The sequence below is a fragment of the Lacerta agilis genome, chromosome 7 (assembly GCF_009819535.1).
Source record: "Lacerta agilis isolate rLacAgi1 chromosome 7, rLacAgi1.pri, whole genome shotgun sequence".
Taxonomy (NCBI): domain Eukaryota; kingdom Metazoa; phylum Chordata; class Lepidosauria; order Squamata; family Lacertidae; genus Lacerta; species Lacerta agilis.
Window position 1 is genome coordinate 71,943,532 of NC_046318.1, and position 23,854 is coordinate 71,967,385.

At 43.2% G+C, this 23,854-nt stretch overlaps 2 protein-coding genes across 2 annotated transcripts in view; both read right to left on the reverse strand.

Annotated features, from left to right (window-relative positions):
• TAF2 (TATA-box binding protein associated factor 2) overlaps window positions 1-8,057 on the reverse strand; it is a 63,217-nt gene extending 55,160 nt beyond the window's left edge. Inside the window, exons 1-3 of the mRNA XM_033155791.1 lie at window positions 7,844-8,057; window positions 6,652-6,706; window positions 2,826-2,986 (exon numbers count right to left, since the gene is read on the reverse strand). Of these exons, the coding sequence (XP_033011682.1) occupies window positions 2,826-2,986; window positions 6,652-6,706; window positions 7,844-7,899 (272 nt within the window). The 5' untranslated portion in view covers window positions 7,900-8,057. The remainder of the gene's footprint in view (window positions 1-2,825; window positions 2,987-6,651; window positions 6,707-7,843) is intronic.
• Window positions 8,058-11,149: 3,092 nt separating this feature from the next.
• Window positions 11,150-19,328, reverse strand: DSCC1 (DNA replication and sister chromatid cohesion 1). Its single transcript, XM_033155792.1, has 9 exons — window positions 19,099-19,328; window positions 17,471-17,639; window positions 16,380-16,514; window positions 15,059-15,149; window positions 13,602-13,740; window positions 13,073-13,125; window positions 12,301-12,455; window positions 11,888-12,036; window positions 11,150-11,507 (listed from the first exon to the last, which is right to left on the reverse strand). The coding sequence occupies exons 1-9, from the start codon at window positions 19,269-19,271 to the stop codon at window positions 11,399-11,401; spliced, it is 1,173 nt and encodes a 390-aa protein (XP_033011683.1). The 5' UTR covers window positions 19,272-19,328; the 3' UTR covers window positions 11,150-11,398.
• Between the last annotated feature and the right edge of the window lie 4,526 nt (window positions 19,329-23,854).

The following is a 23,854-nucleotide window of genomic DNA, read 5'->3' on the forward strand; positions in this document are numbered from 1 at the left end:
CACGGGTCCTGTTCAAAGATGTGACTCACTGTAAGAGGAATCTACCGTATTCAGAGGACCATTATGGTGGAGGAGATGTGTTATGGGTATGCTTACTTTCCACACAAATGGTAGCAGCTGAGAAGTGGAGATCTGGACTGACATCCTTTCACTATATATGTCTGTATTTAACACTAAAGCTCTGTGACACTTACCCAAGTCTCAACTTAAAACCACTGCAAGCCTGTTAGAAGCTTCTTACACACTGCTGAAAATGGTGTTTGTTAGGCACATGTCTTTTATTAAAAATAAAAATGTATCAAAAATAAAGATGTACTTTGGCCAGGGGTATTGTTTGCTAAGAGAGACTCTGGCCTTTGTTGTGACAAAACAAAAAACCTTTCTCTGGGCTGTACATATATCATAGAATTATTTGGCAAGATGCATACAGTGGTACCTCAACTTACGAATTACTCGATATACGAATTTTTCGACTTACGAATGAAAAAAGTGCCCGCACGCCTACGAATTTTTCGACACCCGAAGGACATCCATTGGCGGTTTTAGATGGGGTTTACTCGACTTACGAATTTTAGATGCGGTTTACTCGACTTACAATTTTTTTCGAATTTTTCATTTCCAATGTATTCCTATGGGAAAATCGCTTTTTTTAACTTATGAATTTTTCGACCTACGAATGTGCATTCAGAACAGATTAAATTCATAAATCGAGGTACCACTGTAGTTAATCTAGACTATTCCAGCAAACTATGCTGGAGTGTGGTGGAGTTTCCTTCTTTGGAGGTCTTTAAGCGGAGGCTTGACAGCCATCTGTCAGGAATGCTTTGATGGTGTTTCCTGCTTGGCAGGGGGTTGGACTAGATGGTCCTTGTGGTCTCTTCCAACTCTATGATTCTATGATTCTATTATTTCAGCTAGTTAAACTAGTTGGGGCCTCTTTCACCACACCCTTAATATATAAAGATGCTACATAGATTAAATCTTTTTTAGGAGTCTTACTCAAAAATACACTTACAGTGGACGCTCGGGTTGCGAACGTGATCCGTGCAGGAGGCGCGTTCACAACCCACGCTGCTGCGTCTGCGCACACGCGTGACACAATTTGACGCGTCTGCGCAAGCGCCGAAACCCGGAAGTAACCCATTGCGCTACTTCCGGGTTCAGTGCAGTGTGCAACCCGAAATCATGCAACCTGAAGCGGCCGTAACCCGAGGTATGACTGTATTTGTGAATTGTGGGTCTAAGAGTTGATTGTTTCCTGTTGGCTCAGATATGCAACATTACTATGTATCCAGAATGGCAATTCTTGCTATTGCAAACCAGGATAGGTGGTAGATCATGAGACTCTTAATCTTGGTTGTGGGTTCATGCCCCATGTTGGGCCAAAGATTCCTGCATTGCAGGGGGTTGGATTAAATGATCCTGGTGGTCCGTTCCATCTCCACAATTCTATGATTTGGTGGGAAAGCACTGTCTTCCTCCACAAAGACATGTCTTGAATAAAGCCAGCAAAGTTTTATTTGTACCACCCACAGTCTCTGCTTGCACGTGCATCCTTTTTATACAAGCGGGTATTGTGTCATTGGGAGTCAGGCAGGCAGCAGGAACCTAAAGTGTAAGAATGTGCCATCATTTCCCAGCGATGTCCACTAAAAGAAATACTTAGCATCATTGTAACATTTTCCCTAAATAGTCAAAGCACTTCACATACTTTATCTCAATAATCTTTCCAACCATCCTGCAAGACAGGCCAATGCTATCGTTCTCATCAGTGCCCTTTTTCTAGAAAAAGAGGTGCTGGAACTCACTATGGACACCTCTGTCATTCTCTTAGAATGGCAATGGCACACAGTTGAGAGGTGCCAGAATTGAGTTCCAGTGAGTTCCACGTGGAAAAAAAAAGCCCTAGTTATCATATTTCAGAGTGAGGCTGCAATCTGAAACATGCTTCATTGGAACCATTCCATTGAAATCCACGTCATATCATTTTGGGTCAGTATGGTTAGGATCAGGCCATGAGACAGTAGGATCTAGCCACTAGGTTGAATTCAAAAGTCCTCCAAACCATGGGCCACTTTGACAGCTGGGTAAGGCTGCCCAATCGTGGCATTATCAAGATGTCAAGCAAAGCAGTGAGAACAGGACGCTAGACTACCGTGTTTCCCTGAAAATAAGACATACCCATAAAATAAGACGTAGCAGGATTTCTAAGCATTTGCGCAATATAAGCCATACCCTGAAAATAAGCCATAGTGATAGGCGCAGTTCTGGAGGGCACCAAGGAAGAGGTGAGGCTGGACGCAGCGCCTCCTGGCAACAGCTCCAGCCCCACCAGCAGCGCCCTTAAGACAGCCCTGGATAGGCGTGGCTATGCAGTGTACCGATGCAGAGCGGTTAAGAAGACGGGCAGCAGCTGGAGAGTGGCTTCTCCAGCGGGAAGGAGGCTCGGAGGTGACCAGTAGAAAGTGAAAGTAAAAGTCTCCTCATTGAAGTGATTAAAAATAAGACATCCCCTGAAAATAAGCCATAGTGTGTCTTCTTGAGGAAAAATAAATATAAGGCAGTGTCTTATTTTCGGGGAAACATGGTAGATGGGTTTTTGGCTTAATCCAGAAGGACTCTTATGTTCTGTATTATCTCAAAAACTTCAGATTTGTGAAATACTAAGACTTCCCATCATCGCTTCACTTTTGACACCTATTAAATGTGTTGATCAATCTCGTGCTTCAAGAACACTCATGACTTGAAGCCCACTTCATACCCTATCAAAAAAAGATAATGATCACTATTCCAGAGATGGTAGCAATTATGAACGATTTACTTACTGTTTTGACTCATGGTGACATACTTCCAGTGTGGGGTCGTTATAAATAAAAGCTGCTTCCAGATCGTTGACTCTCACTCTGTATATCCTACATTGTTTACTGTTCAGCTTGATTCTATTCAGATTTGCAACGGTGGGAAATATCGTCAGCTCCACGTAACCCTGCACAGATTTAAAAGAACAACATCAGGGACACACATGTATTTTCTTCTTAAACTGCAGAAGTTTACACTCCAAAGCAATTTAGCTGTATAAATACAATTACAGCTCCAAAATGAATTTCCTTTTGCATCAACTGAAAGGTTTAAAAAGCGTAGCAGCTCTTGCCAGGTTGCTTCTCATACTGCTTGTTAAGGACACACTCTGCGTCAGAAGTGAGAAAATAGTAAGAGGAGTGCAATGTTCCCTTCAATCAATAAAGGAAGTCCTACATACAACTAGGCCGACCAGGTGCAAATGAGGACAGGGCTCTTACACCTTTAGCAGCTGTGCAGAAGGAGGAATTTCACCAGGTGCAGCCTGTCATTGTAGCAACTATTAAAACAGAGGTGGGAAGCCTGTAGTCTTCCAGGTGTCCTTGGACTCTAGCCCCCAACAGTCCCAGGTAGCATGGCCAATGCTCAGGGAAGATGGGAGCTACAGTCCAACATCTGAAGAGTCACCAGCACCCCATCGCTATATTAAAGGTACAGGAGGGCCCCCCCTTTTTGCCACCTTACATCCAGCATGAGGCGCCATGATTTTCCTTCACAGGAGAACTCTCCTTCACAGAAACTAGTGGGGATATTGCTACTCTTTTCACAACTTGTGATACTGCCGTGGCTCACAGAAATACATCAGTACTTTCAACCATCCCCTGTAAATTAATGGAGCACACATTATGACTTGGGACAAGACTTGAAAATGCTGCTTGTCCTCAGGCACAACCCTGGTTCTCCCCTTCCTATTTGTTCACACTTTTAACTCCAAGCTCACAGCAGCATTTATGAGAGCACCCCACTTTTCCTCACAACTCCCCTGCGAGGTAGGTGCCTGGCCCAACGCCAACGAGGGAGTTTCATAATGGAGCAACAAACTGAAACCACGTCTCCTTGATCCAATTCCAGCGATGTCTATTGCACCATATCAATTCTCCCTGTGCCATGGTTCCTGCATAATTTTTTTTACTCCTGTTCTAGGCCTGTTTCCTTGCTAAACCAGAAATGTTGCCATGGGTATACAGCACTGTAAGAAAATGTGGCCAATGAAAATGGGGACAGCGGACACCAGGTCCTTAGAATAATGCATTAGGGCAGGTGTGGAGAACCTTTTGCCCACCAAATGTCACTGAACTACACCCCCCCTTCAGCCCCAGCAACCATGGCAGGTGGCCAGGGATGATGGGAGTTGCAGTTCATCTGGAGGGCCAATGGTAGCTGACCTAACCTGCCTGACAATTTAATTGATAGGCAAAGCAATCCAAAGTGAAGATGCAAATGACTGGAATGGTGGAGTTGCAAAGGAAAGGAGCAGCGGGTTCACAGATGCATTCCAAACCCTGCCAACAGAGAAGGTTGGGGTGGCAAGTTTTGTTTTTATTGTTACATCAGCTTCAGCCTGGTAGAGCTGAGGGGGTCCACAGAGCTTCTGATCCAACAGACCCCAGGTGACCAGGGCTCTCCCCCACCCCCAAAAAGGCCCCTTTCAAGGGCCTTCTGCCCACCTGACTGCAGCAGGGGCCACCATTGCAGAACCTTACCCACAGACAGTGCTCCTCTCTACCAACAGCCTAACCGCCTCCAGCCACCAATGGTTTATGTGTGCGCAGGGTGGGGGGGGAGGACTGAGCTCTTGCATAGCTCAACATGATTTCATCTGTACGTGTACAGATTTGGGCATTTTAGAGGGACTTTTAAGTATATACTTTTACATCACACTGTGAAGATTTTTCCACTAAACTTTCGCCCGTGTTCCCGGAGAAGCTACTCAGACATTAAATCCAACCACGGCTCTTTCACAGTAAATGTGAAGGTATCGCAACAAACAACTGGAGGCAGGATCACAACCCCATCAAAGCGAGTATGCCATCTTCGCTTGGACCTAAAACACAAAACCCCACCCTAATGTAATTATTCAGTTCTCCCCCATGAAACGGAGAAACAAGAGACACAACTTGGTTGGTGGCACTCATTCATCTGCAGCCCGGGGGTAAGCACATAAAAACAGAGCATGTGGAATATATTAAGGGTTCTTGGGAACACAAAAGCTCATGAAAAATGAAAGAATTTAGCACTGAAATCCATCAATCTCCATCAACACAAAGAGGAAGAATGCAGCCATTCATGTTCTATTTGCTGGATAACTCCTTTCAGGAGAGAGGAATTTTCTTCCCTTTATTTGTAAACATCGGGATTGACTACTGCAATGTGCTCTTTGGGACTGCTCATAAACAGCTTTCAGCACACAGCAACCTAACCTGTCAAGTGTGGAACAGTACTTATATGTTGATACAGTTCCACATTTTCAATGTAAGTATCAATAAAAATAGACCTATATAAAAAAGTGTGGAACAGTATCAACATATAAAACCTGAGTAAAACTCCACCCTCTGCCTTTTAGCTTTTCAGTGTGATGGCACTGACTTTTAACACTATTTATAAACTATTTGTAGATGAAGTGGGATAATCTCCCAGCCCACCCCCATTAAAGAATTATGCAATGGTTTTGATGTTTCATATCTCAGGAAACACTTTTCCTGTTAAGAGCCAATCTGGCTATTAAGATCAAACACAAAAATCCTGTCAAAAACCAGCCATCTCAATATCAATTATACCAGAAAGTGGAACAAGGTTTTCTCCATAATGGTTTTGGAGTTGTGGAATTCCCTTCCAACAGAAACATACCTGAGCCTCCCTGGGGCAGCTTTCGGAAAAGGCCACAATATTTTCTCTTTTAAGAGGGCATTGCATGTTAAATGAATTTTATTATTTTCTTTTTATGATGTGTTTTGAAGATTTTATTTTCAGAAATAAATTTTGATATTTATTAACCTGGGCCCATCTTAAGCAAATAAATAACCAGTGGGAAAATGCAAAGTTCATCTGGCTTTAATATTTCTAATATTTGAATGGTTTATGCTTAATCTATCCCTGAGGTCTTGGCGGTGAAGCTGATCCTTCGCACTTCTTAGGTGTGGCTTTTTTGGCTCTAGAAACAATTCCCTGCTGTTGTGATTGCAATCATTTTAACAGGTTTCAGTTCAGCGTAAACTCTCACTAAAGTCAATTGAGGTAGCATGAAACTTTTGAGCACTTCTGCAAGCAAGCTGTAAAATTGTCAGTCAGTGGCAGTTGCGGGCCAGCTTGATGGTAAAGAACAAAAGGATAGGATAGGCAGCTAAAGAAAAAGATAAAACTCCTCTAGAATATCCTCTCTGCCCACTGGTATTTTGTAAATATTACAGCAGAAATGTGAGGTTGTTGGTTGTGACAAACCGGGATGCATGGCATCATGGCATGAAGAAAACACAATTAACCAACTATAAAAGTGAATCCCTTAACAACCAGAAGAGTAGAGGCTTATGAAGTAGACTTTCACGACGTTAATTAAATAGAAACATGGGAAGCTGGCTTATACCAGGCCACGCTATTTGTCCATCTAGTTCAGGACTGCCTGGTCCAACTAGCAGTGGCTTTCTGGGGTCTTGGGAAGAAAGTATTTTCCATCACCTGGTACCTGGTTCTTTTTGTTGGAGATTCCAAGGACTGAGCCTGGGACCTCCTATACACAAAACATGTACCGGTACTCTTTCTTCAAGCTCTATAGTCCCTTCCCCTCAATATACTTACAACAACAGATTTTCTCTGGAAATTTATGTTGTTGATACAGACCACCTGGTGGGTTGTGCTGGGGAAAGGAAGAAAGAATTCAAAGTAAAGATCTTGATGTGTATAAGCTTGCAGAGAACTAGAAAATAAGTTATCAGACCATCTGTCTGCCTGCACTCATGTGTCACATAACAGATTTTAGAAACAGGCCATGCTGGGCACTTCATCATAAAGAATTATTTCACCCTCCATAAGTGGCCAAGTATCAAGTAAACAACACCTATATTGTGTGTGTGAATATGCACCACATTCAACACTGCAACAAATAGAGAAGATTCCTTCTATATATACTGAGAAAATATTATCTGCATTAATAGAAAACAATTTATAACATCAGTTGTGGGATCAGAAATATCAGTAAATTTTCTAATATTCCATTATATACTCAAGCAGCTAGACATGTGCAACTGAAGCTTCTCTCCTGGGTGGGATTCTAGTTAAAACACATCCACCCCGGCAATTCCAACCCAAAGCAGCCAACTACAATCATGCATTAGTTCTATAGTTCTCAGCTTGCTTGGCACTTCACATCACAATTAGCCATCACCAGAAACAAATGTAGGCAATTTCCAGCATTTTCTGTATCAAAAGTACAGTATTCTGGAGTCAATGCAATAGCGTAACTTGAGAAATTAAACTGAGATAATATATTCTTAAAGAACCTCACACCAATAGGAATAATTGACAGTGGCTGAGGCAACCCAGGCTGATGGGAGACATATTTAAGTGTTGTTGTTATTACATAAAAATATTTCAGTTCAACTTGCTTGTAGAACATGCATGGAACTTGCATGTTCCAAGTGAATTTTGATGCCTAAGGAACTAAGGTCACAAGTCTAACTCTATGTACCTGAAAGCAGGCATCACTGAATTCAACAAGACTTACTTTCAAGTTGAAATGGTTAGGAGTGCACTGTACATATTTACATGTATCAGGAAAAAAACCAAAGATGCAGTTTCCCACATTTTAATGGAATTGATTTATATTACCAAACTAGTTGTTAAAATGCAACTTCAATTTCTCTCCAGTTTCCTCACCACAATGTAGGTTTTTTTAAACAACCTGCAGCTTTCTGGACTCCAAAGGCCTATTGCTTCAGTTTAAAAACATCAACCTATGGTCATAAGAAAAGGAATAGTAGCAAATACTTATAATTTATAAGGTCTTGGGCTCTCAAACCCCTTGTCTCCTTTCTTCCTGTTCATCATAAATAGTAGTACTGAACCTTGATGAAAATCAAATACACATCACAAGCCTCATTAGCAGTCTTTTCAAAAGTAACTTTAATTCTTCCTTTTTTGGCTGATTTCTTCTCATTAAAGATCTTTCACCAGAAAATCTTAGAATAGTCCCAAGAGGCAACAATGCCCATAAAGCCTCTTCGGAGTGTGAATACTTCAGATTTCGGGAGACCTAACCTACTACTGTAATACTGACCTCTTAAATTAGGGAAAGTTATATATGTATTAAACTTAATATATGTTGTGCAACTTACTGACATTTAATAAGGTATGGGGATCCTTCCTAGAAAGAGAACTTCTCCTACCCCAGGTTAAAAGATGACGACTTCTGAATCCTCTAAAGACCTACCAAAGCAAACTAGATACATCTCTCTTTTTTGTGTAGGCATTTAGCTATTTACAACTGCAAGAGAGAGAGATCTTGACTTGTAATCTATTTACTAAAGCGACAGCAGTTTCCAGAGATTCCTAGCTAACTTGATAGATGTACTTTTAGAACAAAAATTGATTACTGACTAGGTCTCTATCTGGGAGAAAGTATAATGCAGTATGCAACCTTCCCGATTTGCGGGAGCAGCATCTGGACCTAGGAGCAGGCGAGGTTGCTGCTGAGCTGCCTCCAAACTATCCTATGGGTATATAGTTACCCTTCCTTGAGCCAGGGCTGGGTACAGCCTTTCTCTACAAAGGCGATGCCAACAAGGGTACTCCTGGGCCTGATCTGCGAGGTCGCATCTGGTTAAAGCAGGTGCGTTGGCAGCTGTCAGGGCTTCTGGTCAGGTCTAGAGGTATCTAGCCAGCATGGAGCCGGCTTCCTTTTGGAGCTTGTCTAGGAAAGGGGCGCTTTTCCTGTGGGTCTCCCAGGAGGATTCCCGTTTCACGGCAGCGTTGTGTTGCCAGAAATGGGGTGGGCATGAGGGCCACTGAAGCTCCGGCTAGGAATTTGAGACGAGGGGGGAGAGCTTGTTCTGAGGCGAGGCGCTGCCGCAACTTCAACTCCCGAGGGGCGATTCTTCAGCGGGCGCGGCTGCCTTGTTGAGGGGACCGTCGCTAGTCCTCATGAAGAGCGAATTGCTTTAGGGAGGCGGCAGGTGTCCTGTGAGGAAGAGCGACGTCCAAGGGAGGCAGCGGCTGCAGCTCGGGGGCCTCCTCTTAGAAGGGTCCCGCCAGGACCTGAGAGCGACGTCTGGGCGGAAAGCAGCTCCCAGGAGGCGAGGCGTCTCTCTCCACGACCGGCGGACTCCCCACCGCGCGCTCCCCTTAGGCCGCTTCCAAGTACACAATCAGCGTCTCGTTTCTGGCGGGGCGGCCGCCATTTTGCTCGCAACCTTTGACCTCACGTCAAAGGGGCGGGAAGGTCGTAGACGCGGTATGTTTGTTAAACCCCACCTCTCCCCTCGCGCTCCCGTTTCAGATTCGTCAGCGCGCCAATCAAGAGGCTGCGTCTCACGCGTACGCACAAAGGCGAGAATGCGCATGCGGAGCGAAACGAAGCCGCCTATTGGTGGAGACGTTACCACGGCGACCTGGATTTGCTTTTGGGAAATAGCTCGCGCTCTTCGTGAAGCTTGAGGGTGGTTTCGCGCTCGCGCGCAGGCGCAGTGATTCCTCCCTCAGGCTGCCCTAGGTTGAGTGGGGAGGAGCTAGGTGGGAAATAATTCTCATTTTCAGAGGATTTTTTTAGTGGCTCTTCTTTAAGTTGGAAGGGGCATACCTAGGTTTTGTAACTTTCCGGCAATGGGCTTCTTCGTTTTACAGAAAACACCTCAGGCTGCGTCCCCTTTGGAAACAAAATTAATATTTTTGTTTGCGTCTAGAAACAAAATAAAACATAGCAGCACTCCTAGCGCCCTCCCCCCGAGAGGCATTGTATATTCTGATTTGCAGATGTGCTTCTGAGCAGATTGTGCCTCTTTCCTTTTCATAGAGGAAATCTTCTTATTGACCTTTTCATAACGATAAACCTTCCATGCAAACGCCAAGAGTCCTGATGGACCAGACTGTTGCTGTTGGGATCCTCTGGAGAGACAATGGAGTGCACTTCTGGGGATGAAGTCAAACTGCTGCATTACCTGCCCGAAAGTGACCTTCCTGGAGTGCAAGCCAGGGCAGTGTGTCTGGAGGTTCTAGGCTGCCCAGACAACAAGACTCACTTACATGGTACAAAGGAAAACAGAGCAATACTGTTTTGGCATCTGCTTGGCTGCAAGAGTTGCTGGAAGGAGGCGTACAAAGCACCATCCAGCCATCTAAGGGACTCCACTCTGGATTTGTGTAGGGTTTACTCCTGAGCCTTTTCTTCTCCCAGTGGTTTAGGATCAGTTTTCCTTCTCCTAGATGGCCTCTCTTCCCCGGTTGATGAGCCCCACCTGCCCCTCATTTCCCTCTGCAGCACATGCAGAAACCGCCTGCTTGAACGTTGGACCCCACTGTTGGTCTCTTCTGCTCAATCTGCCGGAGCCTGCCTTCTTCAGATGTAGGGTCAAACTAAAGGCCCATCAAATTCAGCAACCTGTTTCCCACAGAGGCTGACCATTCCCATGAGGGAATGAAGGAAATAGCCCTCTCCCATCATTGCTCCCTGAAACAGTAACAAGTTGCACCTGAACCTGTAATTGTCATACAGCTATCATCGTTACACATGTATTGAGGCACGGATAGTTACCCATGTAAACATAACAACACCCTGTCATGTTCAAATGCGTTTACCATGCGAGTCAACATTACCTGTAGCATGCTGCCACTGCGCAAAGTGTGTTTAAAATGTGATGGCACGAATGACATGCTGCTACATGGGAGCATTTTAGCTGTGACTCACATCCAATGTGTTTCACTCACAGCAAAAAGTCTACAAACAGGACTAGAGCTGCTTAGATACAATTGGCCAAGTCCAAAGAGATAGCATGGTGACCTGTCTCTCATCCCACCCCAGCCCTATATCACAAGCAGGTTTTAACATTTGATTTTAATATGCCTTCTGTGACTAAGATGGGTTGCAGTACCATGGGCAAGAAATATATAAACACCACAGGTACACATGGTATCTCAATGCCCTTCTTTCAGTGGGTTTTGTTCCTGGATTTCAAATAAAAGGTTCTAACATCGTTTGGTGGTCCTCCCAAATTAGGTACTGGCCCTTCTACATATTACAATATGCTACTACTATATGCTTTAATATACATCAGTCCAATATATTTTTACCTCTGAGATTCCAACACAGCTTTATAATAAGTTTTTAATAATAACTAGAGACAGTTGCAGAACGTTTAAAGAAAGTATTTGTACAATGAATTTTTAGCTTTTCAAAACAGTTCAATTTTATCTATAAAACAATTCCAAAGCATTTCAACATTGTTACATGATTAACAGAAAATCCCTAGGATTGCTGCAAAAATCCCAACAACCCCACTCCAAATTTGAGCCACCAGTCTGTATCTTCTCTTCTGTCAGTAATCAGTATTACTTCTTATGAAACGGGTCTTCTAGAATTATAAACTTTAAGTCCATTCTGCACTGAAGAACGAGCATGTTTTGTCAGCAACGCACCAATCGTTTGCTTCTCTGAACATAAGTCCCTGCAAAAGAGAATACAAGCACTATTCATGCAACTTCAAAGACCACACAGAAGGACCATTTGCTTCAGTTACTTTTAAAACACTCCAAATCAAATTACGGATTTATCCCTAGTATTACAGCGCATCATATCAAATGCCACACACTCTGGATTGAAGAACAGCAGTGGAAACAAAGAACCAAGTAACAGGAAAAGGTGCAGAAGGAAATGAGAAAGTTGGGTTGTGAACAGCTTCGAAAGCAAGGAGACTTAAGTTTATGCTGCAAAAAGTGAAGCCATTCCATAAAAAGATATGAAGATGTTTGTGGTGAACTGTGGCCCATGAAACAAAAAATGAGGTATGTTTGTGATTCCGTAACATTCAGTATTTTTATTGCTTACTGTATATATGGAGCTATATCAGCTTCTGTCCATTTCTCCCTAATAGCGAATAAACTGTTAAATCTTTCCTGGTTATCTTCTGGTAAGTCTTCAACATTTAGCAAGGAAATAGTTTCTGGTCTGGAAGATTTGTCCACAAGAGCCAACCCCTTGAAATAAGAAGATAAAGAAAACAGAATCATTGCTTTTTATCCTGCTCTTACTTTGAAAAGCTCAGGGTTGGTGAACCCAGTCCTCACCTTCTGCATCCTCACAAAAACCATACAAGGTGGGTTTTGAACTCTGGCCTGATCCACTCAAACACACTGAGTCTCCTCCTGCAGAGCAGTTCCATTTTCTCCTGCCTTGAGAGCACCAGTTCTACACCTGACACACGATGTTTCCATGGATGTAAATTGCTGGCTTTATTTTACCTTTAACTGGTCCGGTCTAGTCGTCATTCCTTCAGGGACGCTCTGCTGCCATACTTCTTGGAATTCGGCGAGACTGAATTTGACTGCGTTTTGTAAGAGCATTTGTGCTGTTGCTCTGCATATCTTCTCTTCATTCATTTCAAAGTAAGTCTCGCCTAGGAATGAGTATGAAGAACACAAGAAATTGTGGGTTGTAGTCAACTATATTTTACTCACAGCACACCCACTGAAATAAAGGAACATGATTAAATTAGGTTCATTAATTTCATTGGGTCCACTTTCAGTAAAACAAGACTAAATACCATCCTTTATGTATCTGAATTCTTAAAAAAAAAAACAGTCACTTTAAAATTATGCAGTTTGGGCAAATTTGGATATATCATGTGTGCCCTAACAATGTATATTCGCCAGGGAGTTTGCTGTCAGTTTTAGAGTAAAAGGATTCCACAAGTTAGGGACCCAACCACCGCCACTCTCCTTCTCCCTCATCCTATGCCCTTTTCTCCTTCACTGAGGCTTGGCTGCAAGGAAAGCATGTGGCACAAACCTGGGTTTAAACTGAATGATACAATGACCTATGTACTAGTGTACACGAGAAGGTTTAAACTTCTAGGCAAGAATTTTAGATTTGCATAACAATACTTCTGCTACTCACATTTGATCAAATACACTGTCTTCACTTTTGTCAACCCCTGCCTACAACTACTTAATCAGGTGCTTTAACATTATTACTTTAAAAACAAAAAACAAAACATGCACTCATGGAACTTACCTTCATCAATATACTTCTTTCCATAACTCACAAGAATGTGTTCTATCATTTCCCTGGAACAAAAGTTTTGTCTATTTTTAGTATATGAACAAAAATTATATTACCATATGTTACAGAATTTGGCCATCTCAGTTGATCCTCATATTTCTTCAGGGTTGAAAAAAAAACACCTGTACTTAAATTTGTAAATAGCAACTGGGTTTTCCCCCATTCTCCTACTGTTTTCCAGAAACTGTGCCTGTATTCCATTCGTTATGGTGCCAATGGGAACTCTTTTAGTTTGTTCGGGGATCATAGCCGCACGGTGGGGGATAGGGTTAAGCATCCCCATGTGTTGACGTTCCACTGAGCATCCCCTCCAGCACCTGCTGATATTTTATGTATCTGAAGTGGTCCAGAGGATGGAGCTGTTATAATCAACAGAACAAGAGCACCTTCGGAACGAAAAGTGAGGGTGAGGGTGGTCCCTTCTATTCTGGACTAAAATGCTACCTTACATTTTTACGCAAGGGTTAACAAAATAACTTACTTGGGCTCTAAAGGTCCGAGTTCTTGAAGACATATGCTTAAAGGGACCTTGCTGAATGGCCAAGACTCGGTATATATCAATTGTGTCACATGATTCAACAATTTCATCTCATAATCGAAGTCTAGAATCCGCCAACAACCTGCCAAGCAGAGAAGCAAGGTCATAATCAAAAACCAGCAGAAATGGTAATACTACTTCTATGGAAAGTAGACTATGACCTTCCACATCTTTTTAAACAAGAGGCACTTGTCACATGTTATGATACCAGGGACAATTCATACACTGCAGGTATGTTTTGCATTGTTGTTGTTGTTCAGTCATTCAGTCGTGTCCGACTCTTCGTGACCCCATGGACCAGAGCACGCCAGGCTTGTCCATGGAGTTTTCTTGGCAGGGCTACTGGAGTGGCTTGCCAGTTCCTCCTCCAGGTGGATCACATTTAGTCTAAACTCTCCACTATGACCTGTCCATCTTGGGTGGCCCTGCATGGCATAGCTCATAGCTTCCCTGAGTTATTCAAGCCCCTTCTCCATGAAGGAGATGTTTTGCATAGTTGTCCAAAAAAAGGTTTTCTTCTATGCACACACACACACGTGTGTGTGTATTCCTCTAACACCAAATGGTGTTCAAGATTACAGCCTATGTTACTTTGTCTCATAGAACTCAATGGGTGCCACTGAAAATGGAGCCCAATTTTATTTGCACAGCCTCTGTCCTGAAAAATAGAATGCCACAAAAACAGAGCAGAAAAATTGGCTTTTAATAAAAACTGAGGAAAGTAGGCTAGAGTAGGAATAAGAAAATGCTGTGCTACTTTTCTGGAAAAGAGAGCTTCCTACAGTCACCATAGCCACCGTGGTCTGTCAAAATAAGATACGCCCATAATTATCCATCAAAATCCTTGCAAGTAATTTTAATCCACTCCATATCATGTTACAATACAGTAAAGGTAAATGTAAAGGTACCCCTGACGATTAGGTCCAGTCGCAGACCACTCTCGGGTTGCACGCTCATCTTGCTCTATAGGCCGAGGGAGCCGGCGTTTGTCCGCAGACAGCTTCCGGGTCATGTGGCCAGCATGACTAAGCCGCTTCTGGCGAAACCAGAGCAGCACACAGAAACGCTGTTTACCTTACTGCCAAAGTGGTACCTACTTATCTACTTGCACTTGATGTGCTTTTGAACTGCTAGGTGGGCAGGAGCTGGGACTGAGCAACAGGCCCTGTTGTGGGGATTTGAACTGCCAACCTTCCGATCAGCAAGCCCTAGGCTCTGCGGTTTAGACCACAGCCCCACCCACGTCCCTTACAATACAGTAGAATCAGGTAAATCAACCTTTAAAGCTCAGAAACCTTTAGATAAGAAGGAATTCTAAGAGACAGGGAGAAAACAATGCAAATAGACCCCCCACATTAAAATATGAGCTCCAGATTATCTCCATCTTTAGATACAAATACCTTCAATTTGGCATGCTTTTAGAACCTCCAGTTGATCCATTATTTCTTCCTCACTTGCTTGGACCTGATCTAGTAACTCTTCTGTTGTGTACTGTAAAAGACACACAAAAGTATTAAGCCAATATTTATTCTCAAACTAGACTTTATGACTATTTGTCTGTAAGGGTTATATCCAATGAATTTATACTGTTAGCATGCAATGGGACTTCTTCTCCTCTCCTGTGACCACCCCCTTCTCTTTTGTTAGGTTGGGGGAACTCCAGAACATATTGGGAGGGATGGGGGGGGAGGTGGAAGTACTCGCACTAATGGGACAACTACATTTCCTTGGCTACAACCCTGAATCTCCATTGACATTGATAATGCTACATCCCACAGTGGGAAGGGGGTGTAGGAAAGAGAGATAATGTTTATTACTCTCAAACTGGACAAGCATACACTGCACCAGTCCTATCTCAGCATATGCCTCACTTATCATAATGACAGATATTTAAGTAACAATGTCAAAAGGAGGAAACAAAAAAACCCATCAACTTAGTTTCAACATTCATGAAGTAATTCAAACTCTTTAAAAAAAAAAAAATTTCTGACAACCTTAATTGTTTTGAATTATGTGTTAAATAGAAGTAGATTCCCATCTTCTTAAACACCATATCCACTACGGGAGCCAGTGTGGTGTAGTGGTTAAGAGCGGTAGACTTGTAATCTGGTGAACTGGGTTCGTGTCTCCGCTCCTCCACATGCATCTGCTGGGTGACCTTGGGCTAGTCACACTTCTTTGAAGTCTCTCAACCCCACTCACCTCACAGAGTGTTTGTTGTGGGGGAGGAAGGGAAAGGAGAATGTTAGCCGCTTTGAGACTCCTTAGGGTAGTGATAAAGCGGGATATCAAATCCAAACTCTTCTTATAGAGAAGCCAAAAGGAATGAACCTTCTGGTACTCTTCGAGCTAGCTTTATGTTTTGAAACATAAGCCTTTGAGAACTAGCATTGGGTAACAGAGAAGGTGAAGCAGAGGATTCAAAGTTCATCTCTGCTGTGAGCTCGTTAGGTGACGTTAGCCAAGTGTCTCTGTCTCTGTCTCTCTCTCTCTCTCTTTTCCTTCCTTCTCAGCTCACTTCCACCAACAGGGAAGAAATAATACACACTTTTACCTTACCTTGCAGTGTTTAATATCACTTGATATTCACCAGTTACACTCATTACTTTGCAATCAATTAATTGCTTCATTTCTATTCTTTCACAAGAGCAATCTAAACTATGCATTTTTTAAAAGCCGATGCCAAGGAAGCTTTCCCACCAACTCCTCTACCGTTTTTACCTTTGATTTAGTCGAACTTCTCTCGTTTTCACTGTCTGGTCCTTCATAAGGGTTTTCCATCAAAAGTTTCTTGAGTTTCTTTAACTTAGGTCGGCATCTTCTTAGTTCCCAGTAATTATTGGAGAAGCCTGCAATCTATAGCAATAGCCTTAATTGGAATTTGCCATGACTAATATTTAAATCTGTCAGTCGCAGACAGAGATCCCCTCATCAGCGTCAGACCTCGTAATGAAAATACCAGGACGCCCCTCTGTTTGGCATATTAGATGCTCCTTCGGAGGGCGCCTTTCCAGTTTCCAAAAGAAGGTAGCCATTGCGGTGGTGAGAAGAAGAATGAATGCAAAAAAGGAGAAACGTGTTCCCAAAAGCACCAACTAAGATTTATAAGCTCAGTGTGTTGCAGAACACAAGTTCCATCTACGGGAGCAATCTTAAAACTTCAAAATGTTGTAGAATAGCTGAAGCTGCTTGCACAAACACAGCTGGTACTGTAGGGAAGACAGAAAACGTTTCTCCTTTTTCCATTATTTATGGTTCCGTGCCTCCCTCCTTTTCCTTTTGCATTTGGGTGGTGGCCAATGAAAGACAAATAGGACTTGCCCTATGAACGTGCAGGGCCACAATAACTCCTGTATCTGCTTCATGGTCTTCTTGCCACCAAAATGACAACTTTCAAATAGGAAAAGAATTCATGCTGGTGTTCTGTCACATACACTTTTTCTTTAAGAAAAGTAAGACTCTTGTAAATCATGCAGCTAGAAATGGGGGGGGAAATAATGCTGTATATGGCACATATGATTTGAGAGACTGGATCATCCAACCACCAATACCAGCCCTGTGTTCTAATTCCTGTTCAACTGTTAACTTTTTTAGGTTATCTTGGATCAATCATAGAATTGCACTAAGCCTAAGACAGGACCACCCCTTATAAACCACTTTAAATGCCATGGAAGGAAGGAAGGATATAAATGTTATTTTTTTAAAAAAGAGTATATAAATGAGAGTGGGTTAGAACCTACATTTTCAAAGATAGTTAGCCATTTGCAGTTGGCTTCAGAAATGTCTCTCTCTCTCATTCACACACAAAATACCTGAGTGTAAAGTATATTAGAAGCTGTCTTGTTTATAGCAAGCTGCTCTGGAGTTTCACAGGCAGGTAAGAAAAGCAATGTATTAGAAGTATCTGCTATTTTCATGTCATAGGTTTTATCTTTACTGCATAACACAGCGTGTTCATCGCGGTCTCCACGGATCACCAGGCTGCAAAACAAAACAAAACAAAACAATTAAACACAGAGTCACTGCAGCAATGGTTTGTTTTGGTTTTTAAAGCAGCATTTACTTCTGAATAGCAAGCAAACTTTTAAAATAATGAAAGGATGCTAGGTTTCAATTGTTACTAATGTTACTATATATCAGCATATTATGTATAAAAACAGTGAATTTGAATTGCTCAATGTTAAAAACAAACAAGCAAAAAACCCAGCCAAACTCTAACTTCAATCTCCCCATTTGATTCACAACATTTGGGCCCTAGTCAAAACAAAATAAAATAAAAAATTCCTTCCAGTAACACCTTAGAGACCAACTAAGTTTGTCTTTGGTATGAGCTTTCGCACACGAAAGCTCATACCAAGGACAAACTTAGTCTCTAAGGTGCTACTGGAAGGAATTTTTTATTTTGACTATGGCAGACCAACACGGCTACCTACCTGTATTTGTGCCCTAGTTCAGTGTTTTTCAACCACTGTTCCGTGGCACACTAGTGTGCCGCGAGATGTTGCCTGGTGTGCCGTGGGAAAAATGGAAAAATTCAAGAGAATTACTTTATATATAGTCAATATAGGCACAGAGTTAAATTTTTTAACATTTTCTAATGGTGGTGTGCCTCGCGATTTTTTTCATGAAACAAGTGTGCCTTTGCCCAAAAAAGGTTGAAAAACACTGCCCTAGTTCAACACATGCTTCACTGTGTTGTTATTTTTAACAACCCAGAAGTGCACACAATAAAGGCAGGCCACAACAGTCTTTGCTATTTCAGTACTTTGTTGTGCATATTATAGACTGTACAAATATGCCATGCAAGTCTAAGGCTGCACCGCTTGGCAATCTACTAAGGTGTAACCAAAAGTACTGTATAAATGCTTACAATCATGCATACAGGATGCATCCAACTGAAGTCACTAACCATCAGGACTTATTGAAGAGCAATCTGATAAAACATGAATGCATTGCAACCCACAATTTCTAAATGTTGATCTTCCTGCTTTGACATAAAGGTGGGTAAGGCGGTTCTCTGTTTTCATCCGTGGTCCAGCCTTGTATCCCACCAGGGGGAAAAGGCTAGGTAAAATTGATGCATAATGATAATAATAAAATAAGTATAATAAAACTTTAAAATATATATTTTTAAAACTGGCTGTCACTTAAAGTGGGGCACACTTTCAAAGCGGTCTTTTCAAGTGGTAAATCTTTATTGCTCCAAAACCTGGAAAGCAAGTCATCCTGATTTTGGGGGGCTCCTGGTAAGAAAGGGGTGTCTCTGGACTTGTATATAAAAACCGTGATGAGCTCTGGACGTGGGAGCGACCTAGGAAATGCTATTAACCCTCCGGGCCGCCTGGGGTCGCTGTAGACCAGAGCCAAGCCCAACCACAGAGCCGAGTGCTAGAAAGTACGGTTTTTACCCGCTCCCCCCCCGCAGCGTGCGCATGCGTACCTCCGCCCCGCTTCCAACTCGGCGCAAAGCTCCGGTTCCAGCTGCAAGAGGCGGCACTCCCCGACGTCCGCCGCCTGGGCGCTGAAGCTGAGGCACTGCGCCGCGGGGAGCAGCTCCGCCGGGTCCAACTTGGCGACGTGAAGGGTGGCGTCTACTTCCTCGCGGCTCCTCATCCTCTGTTTTGGGACGGGGGCGGGAGTGTGCGGCCCGTGACAGGAATAACGGCCTCCTCCGACGTCTCCTAGCAACGGCACGGCGCGCGGAGGAAAAGCGGCCTGCTCCAAAAGCGCGCCAAAAACCGCTCGGAGTGGGCGGGGCCTGGCGCTCGACGTGTCTGATTGGTAGTTGGGCGGGGGCTTAAAGGCTGTGATTGGGCGCGAGGGTGGAAATTGCTGGCGCGCTTGCGGGTGTACTGAGCGCGCGGCTTTTACTTAAGGGTTGATTCTATGGTTCTTGTGCATGTTCTCGGTGAAATAGAAGGTGGGAGAGAAGTTTTTTTATCGCTGTAAATTTTTAAGACGGTAAACCTTCTGTATTCTCTGTTTAAAAAAATTACTCCAAATCCAGGATTATTTCACTAGTGTTTAGTTGAGATTCCTGCATTGCAGGAGGTTGGACTAGATAACCCCTATGGTATCCTCCAACTGTACAATTCTATGATTCTGTGTTGGATTATTTGCAATTAATTTTCCTATTTCTACAGTATTCAAAACGCAATGCTCTTCGCACTTTACAGTATCTTTTAACTATTTACACCACACAAGCCAAAAAAAGCATGGAAGGGTTTTTGGGGTTTTTTTAAAGCAAAAGTTAAGGCTTTTCCATCTAGACCTATGCATATTTATGCAAATGTTAATTCAGTGGAGTTTACAAATAAACAATATTGCCAGCTGACCATGAACTGGGCTTGGTGACTTGGCAGCAGCCAATGCAGTATCTTTAGGATTGGAATGGCATGATCCTGTCTGGCTGCAACCAATAACCGCGTTGCAGTTTACAGACCATTTTTCAGGGAAGACCCATGTAGAGCGCATTGCAGTATATATTACCTCTAAATGGGTCCACACCAGACAGCCTCTCTCCTTTTGAGTTTGGGAGCAAATTAAAGGCTTTTATAAGAAACCATGTTTTGCTCTTCATGCGGCTTCCCCCTGTTGTGAACCACAGAGGTGCAGAATGGATCGTCTTCCTGGGCAGTGCAGAACAGTATTCCCAGGCTCTGGACCAGCCTCACCAAACTCAAGCTAGCCCCTGGGCCCTCCTAAATGGAAGGACGGTCCATGGCTTTGTGTTACGGCTGGAACTTTGGAGCACCTTTGGTCTTTTCAGCCTTGTTTCTGGCACAACTCCTGGCTCCTCTCTTGACAGGTGCTCACAGCTCTTGCGCTGAAGATTGTGGTTGCCCACAACGAAGGGCTTCAACTTTGCCCATTGACTTTGTGGGGCCTCAGCCCCACAAATATAGTGGGTGCCAAAGCACCCATGGCCTCCAGTGCTCACAGCTTAGCCCTGTGGGGTGGTCACACAGATGTGCACGCAACAAGGGAAGCCTTAGGGTGGGCAGAAGTGTCTTGCTGTTCCTTTGTTGCTGCCCACTTGCAGATTGCTGTGCCTTTCCTAGCCACACTGTTGAGGAAAATAGCAACTGCCTGACCGTTGGTGACCAACTTGGCAACCCTTTGTCCATCATTGAAGATCTTCTATTTCTCAAGGGGAGACTGTTATAGTGCAGGGATAGGTACCGGTAATCTTTGGCCTTCCAGTTGCTGTTGAACCCTCATTTCTTCCTTCTCCCAACCAGGATTGCTAATGGGAAGGAATAGAGTGGTCTGAGAACATCTGTAAGACCACACATTCCCCACCCCTATTGAAAGGCATTCCTGAGTCTCATTCTATGCCCAAATACAGGTGGGTAGCCGTGTTGGTCTGCCATAGTCAAAACAAAATCGAAAATTCTTTCTAGTAGCACCTTAGAGACCAACTGAGTTTGTTCCTGGTATGAGCTTTCGTGTGCATGCACACTTCTTCAGATACGGTATCTGAAGAAGTGTGCATGCACACGAAAGCTCATACCAGGAACAAACTCAGTTGGTCTCTATGCCCAAATAAAGCCACATGGGGGCAGACTGTTACAGCACATACAAAGTGAAACCTGTTGCATTGACAAACGTGATACACAACTAGAAATCTACTCCAGAAAGCTCAACTGATACTGATTCTTCATTTCCTGCTTGCTTTCACTGCTGGAGAAAGTTTGTGGCATGTACCTCCTCATAAAAACCTTACTGATTCTAGCAGCTGGATTCATTCTTGCAAATGGAGCACATTATTTGGGAATGGGATCACACACTGTCTTGTGGTCTTCAGCATGTGATTGTGTCACTGTCTTAATTCATCTTTTTGCAGAACTGTAACTGAGAGCACTGACCTATTGCAGAAGGGTGTGGGAAGGATAAGTGATGGCAAATACTTGTGCTGTCTGTGCATGTTTCAAGTGCTACTATTGCTTGAGTTTGCAGGATCACATTTGGTACACAGCTCCTTGCATGTACTTGTAACATACTGTGATGCAGGTGGTGTAGAACACTTTGAAGGGTAAGTATGACTTAACGTGTAACATGTTTGTGGACTGCTGTAAAATGTACACATAGATATTTGGTTAGCAGCCACCAAAATGAAAGAACCAACTTTAATCATAATTTTCAGACTTTTTTTTTTTTTTTAAACAGAATTTATTAACATTTTCATAATATAACATAAACCCAACCCCACACCTACAAATAGAAAAACAACTACAAATACACATAAAGTCAGGATTCTTCTTCTTACTTGTAACCTTACAAAAAAAAAAAATTCTAGTTCTGAATCTTGACGTTTGACTTCCCCCGCCTTTTCACCTTCGGTTTTAATTCAATATACTATTTCCTTAACAACTTTTCTCTATAAAAACAATTTAACTTTACTTAAAAAAGGAAAACATACTTATCTCCAACTTTGCATTATACCTTAAATCTTAACCAGATATTCTTATAGCTAAACTTATTTCTTCTGTCCTTTATCATGCTGCTTTTGACTTAAAAGTTCAATATCTCCTTACTTATTTAAAATAAACTTATCATTAACCGACTTCACACTCCGACTTCGGATACCATGGCAGACCATTTAGATTATACATTTAGTTCTTCAACCCACTCCTCCTCTGTCCATTGTCTTTTCCTGTCTTTCTCCAGCGCCAAATCTCCCATTGTCTTGCTCCAAGTGTCCACAGGTCCAGGCTGCATCCACAGCAAACCCCGCATCGAGCCTCAAGGCGTTCCTCGTCTGCATTCTGGGCTCCTCCGTTTCTTTTGCTTCTTCTTCTTGTAAAAATTTTAATTCCATGTCCCTCGCCCCCGAGCTGCCACCTCGGGGTCTGGATGTTGTAAGTTTTCCCATTTCCCGTTGCTTTTCCCGGTTTTGCCCAGCCATCTCAGACCATCTTTCAAACGCCTCTCCCAGCTCTTTGCCAAGGCATGATTCCATTGTATAGAACTTTTGAAAAGCCTCCTCTGTGGAAAGTAGATCTTTTTTATAAATGATTCCACTCAAGACTTGTAGTTTCCGATCAAGCAATTCCATCTGTAAAATAGTGAGCTTTTCCTCATCCTTTAAATATGAGTTCGATACCAGTGTGAGCGCGAAGTCCAGCATTTTGAGAGAGAGGGTGAGTGTCAGATTTCAGTTCCTGTCTCTTCCTTCCTTTGTTTCAAATTTTTCCTACGACACTCCAAGTCGCCGCCATTTCTCCGAGGCAGGAGTATAAAGACCAAAACTTCAAACGGAGATATTTTTCCCCCAGTTAACCCCCAAAGGGAGGTCTCAACAGACTCAGTTTTCAAATTCCAAATACTTTCTAATGATTGTTGTGGCAGCAGTCACTTAAAGAGTTAATTTCTTTCAGCAGCCGAAGGGAGGGAGGCGGGCTGCCTTTCTTCTTCCCCCAGAGCATTCCAGGAATACCAAGAGTCAATCAATTACTCACAGCCTCCGGGTTCTTATCAGCTCCTTAATGACAGGTAGAACTTAGACGCTCATCACAGGCTTTGCCGCCGCAATTTCATCCCGGTTGGGGCTTCTCCCCTATGGCCCGGCTCCGTAGTCCCTTCACCCCCACTCCCCCTTTACAGGGGGTGCGGGGGAAGGGTTCGGAGCCACAACGGGCACAGCCGGGGAGCCCAGGGCACGGGACGCTCTTCCCGCACCCCAACCGGAGCCCTGCTATGCGGTTGCAGGGCTCCTGACCCCCGGGATGAACTGGGTGCTTCGCAGCCGAAGCGACCCACGACCACCCATAATGGCGTCGCAAGCGGAAGTCCCATAATTTTCAGACTTTTAAAAGGCTTGATGATGATATCAAAAAGAGGGGTTTTGCCTCCTCTTTTGGTTTCTCGTGAGCCTCTGATCATTGTGGCAAAAATGGAAGATGACTAGCACAGATAACCATCATAAATTGAGGCAATTATAATGGGGCCGACTGACTTCTAGAGAAAGGAGGTGCTGAAAATTGCCCACAAACATATTGTGGGTTTGTCAGTTGCCTGGTGTAGCTTGGCCTAAAAAGTTGGTTGCGTTTGTTCTTTTAACCACAGGATGCCTCTTGTTTAAGTGTGAAGAGTTTGTGAATTGTGTGTGTTGTTAAACATGTTTTGGAAATAGAGCAGAGTGGGCACAACCAGTGTGGTGGCCCTTGGTATTATTAGTAAGTACTGATGTGTAT